The 2,705-nt window shown below is 49.5% G+C and overlaps 1 protein-coding gene across 1 annotated transcript; it reads left to right on the top strand.

Annotated features, from left to right (window-relative positions):
* Positions 1 to 267: 267 nt before the first annotated feature.
* Positions 268 to 2,699, top strand: LOC103584412 (coiled-coil domain-containing protein 80-like; the record flags this gene model as incomplete). Its single annotated transcript, XM_008565430.1, has 2 exons — positions 268 to 1,208; positions 1,630 to 2,699. A coding segment is annotated over exon 2 (1,059 nt), but the record flags the coding sequence as incomplete, so codon positions are not given.
* Positions 2,700 to 2,705: the final 6 nt, after the last annotated feature.

Below are 2,705 nucleotides of genomic sequence, written 5' to 3'. Positions count from 1 at the left end.
AATTAGCATAAAATAAAAACAACCTAGTCATGTTTTCCATGGGCTTTTCCAACCTCAAACTAAAAGCACGAAGCAAGGAGAAAGAGATAAAAATATATTCATGGAAATACACACACACACACACACACACACACACACACACACACACACATATATACTGACTATATATGCACAGCCAAGCCCCCTGACCCAAGTGAGTATCTGTAAGAAAACCAAACAGCCAGATGCAGAAATCTGAGAAATTTCCCCTCCCAAATTACAGTGTGAGAACAGACAGGAAAGGAAAGTCCCCTGATTATTTGGTATGGAAGGGGTTAAGTCCTCAGTCACCCTGTTCTAACGTGATTTATGATGATGGGTAGAGTTTCAAAACTTTCCCCCACCCTAAAGAACAGTCCTCTCCCTCCTCACCGAGTTCACTCTCAATGTGCTGAAATGGGAAGGAGGCGGTGTTTTGCTGATCTGTTAAATTCTTAGTGAAGTTTCCTTGATTTCCAGTGGCTGCTGTTGTTTGAGTTTGGTTTGGAGCAAAACTGAGGTAGTCCTGACATTTCTGGGACTGAGTCCAGGCAAGAGGAAGAAGAAAGAGAAGGAGAAGGAAAAAGGAAGAAAAAAGGTGGGGAGAAATAAAGGAGGAGAGGAGCATAGGAAAAGAAAAAAAGACTTTTTTCAACATCACATTCCTGTGTTTTCCCTCAGCCTGGAAAACATATTAATCCCAGTGCTTTTACGCCCGGAAACAAAGGGACTAAGCCAGACTGTGGGGGAAAGAGTGATAAGAAGGATCCTGGAACTCTGCAGAAGGAGAGAGAGAGATTCAGAAATCGCTAGGACTCCACTTTAAGGGACGCCCTGTGTCGGCACAAGCGACTGGCACACACAGACGCAGAAGACCAAGGAGAAACTGCAAGGCAAATGGAGATACAAAGACTTAAAAGGACAGCTCCTTTCACCTCATCCTCCTTGTCCAGAAGGTAAAAAGACTCAGCCCAAAGCAGAGGCATCAGCCTAGTGCTCATTCAGGACAGGCTTCGGATCCGTGGTGCTACTGGAAAGCTGGGACGGCAGCACACCCCTTTGTACTGCTCACCCTCAGAAAGGAGACAGAGGGTTGGGAGGAAAAGTGTTTCATCTAGGAAACTGTCCTGGGGACCAAATTTCCAGATTTCTTTTGAAACCCTCTACATTCCATCTCTATGAGCCACAATGTAAGTGTGTAATCCTTTCTTTCTGTCTCTGGTGTGTTTGTTTGCTTCTTTGTTGCTTATTTGAAGAAATGAATTGAGAATGTTGTCATAATTAATATGTTCAGTTCACATTTTCTCTGGAGCATCCAGAGAGTTGAAATAGTGCAAGCAGCCGACCAGGAACTGAGTTGGATTTCCTGCTTAATGTAACTGTCCCGGTTAAGCACTGACAAATTACAGGGGATTAAAAGCAACGAGATCTCACCATATTTTCCATTCCCTGACCTCTCTCCGTCTTCTCTAACCACTCCTCCCCCTCCCCCTTGGCCAAGATAGAGAAAGAGAAAATGACCAGCTCTGTTTGCAATTAAATAATTTTCTTTCTTTCTTTTTTTTTTTTTTCTCCTCCCCTTTCTGCCCATGACCCTGCTGCCTTTGAAAGCGGATTACACAATGACGTGGAGAATGGGACCCCGTTTCACCATGCTGTTGGCAATGTGGCTGGTGTGTGGATCAGAACCCCACCCCCAGGCCACAAATAGAGGGAACCACGGAGGGCGGAAAGTGCCTTTGGTTTTCTCAGTCAGTGGTCGGCCAGTTCGGTTTCTGAGGCACACGGGGAGATCTCGTGGAATTGAGAGATCCACCCTGGAAGAACCAAAGCTTCAGCCTCTCCAAAGAAGGAGGAGTGTGCCAATATTGAGACTAGCTCGCCCAACGGCACTGCCAGTCCCCTTAGGCATCAATGGGGCCCTCGTGAGACCTGAGCAGAGACCAACAGCCAGGAGCTCTCCCCGTGAGATGGTCCGAGATGAGGGGTCCTCAGCTCGGTCAAGAATGTTGCGTTTCCCCTCTGGGTCCAGCTCTCCCAACATCCTTTCCAGCTTTGCAGGGAAGAACAGGCTGTGGGTTATCTCGGCCCCACATGCTTCGGAAGGCTACTACCGCCTGATGATGAGCCTCCTGAAGGATGATGTGTATTGCGAGCTGGCGGAAAGGCACATCCAGCAGATTGTGCTGTTCCACGAGGCAGGTGAGGAAGGGGGCAAGGTACGAAGGATCACGAGCGAGGGCCAGATCCTGGAGCAGCCCCTGGACCCCAACCTCATCCCAAAGCTGATGAGCTTCCTGAAGCTGGAAAAGGGCAAGTTTGGCATGGTACTGCTGAAGAAGACGCTGCAGGTGGAAGAGCGCTACCCTTACCCGGTCAGGCTGGAGGCTATGTATGAGGTCATCGACCGGAGCCCCATCCGCAGGATAGAGAAGATCAGGCAGAAGGGGTTTGTCCCCAAATGTAAGGCCTCTGGTGTAGAGGGCCAGGTGGTGGAGGAGGGGAACGGTGGTGGAGGAGGAGCAGGAAGGCCAAGCCTGGGCAGCGAGAAGAGGAAGGAAGACCCAAGGAGAGCACAAGTCCCACCAACCAGAGAGAGTCGGGTGAAGGTGATGAGAAAACTGGCCACCACTACGGCGGCTCCTTCCCCACCGCCCCCGACCCCCAGAGCCACCACCCTTCCTCCT

Source organism: Galeopterus variegatus, unplaced genomic scaffold (genome assembly GCF_000696425.1).
Source record: "Galeopterus variegatus unplaced genomic scaffold, G_variegatus-3.0.2 Scaffold54546, whole genome shotgun sequence".
Lineage (NCBI taxonomy): Eukaryota > Metazoa > Chordata > Mammalia > Dermoptera > Cynocephalidae > Galeopterus > Galeopterus variegatus.
The sequence above is the reverse complement of the archived record's forward strand: the minus strand, read 5'-3'. Positions and strand labels throughout refer to the sequence as shown.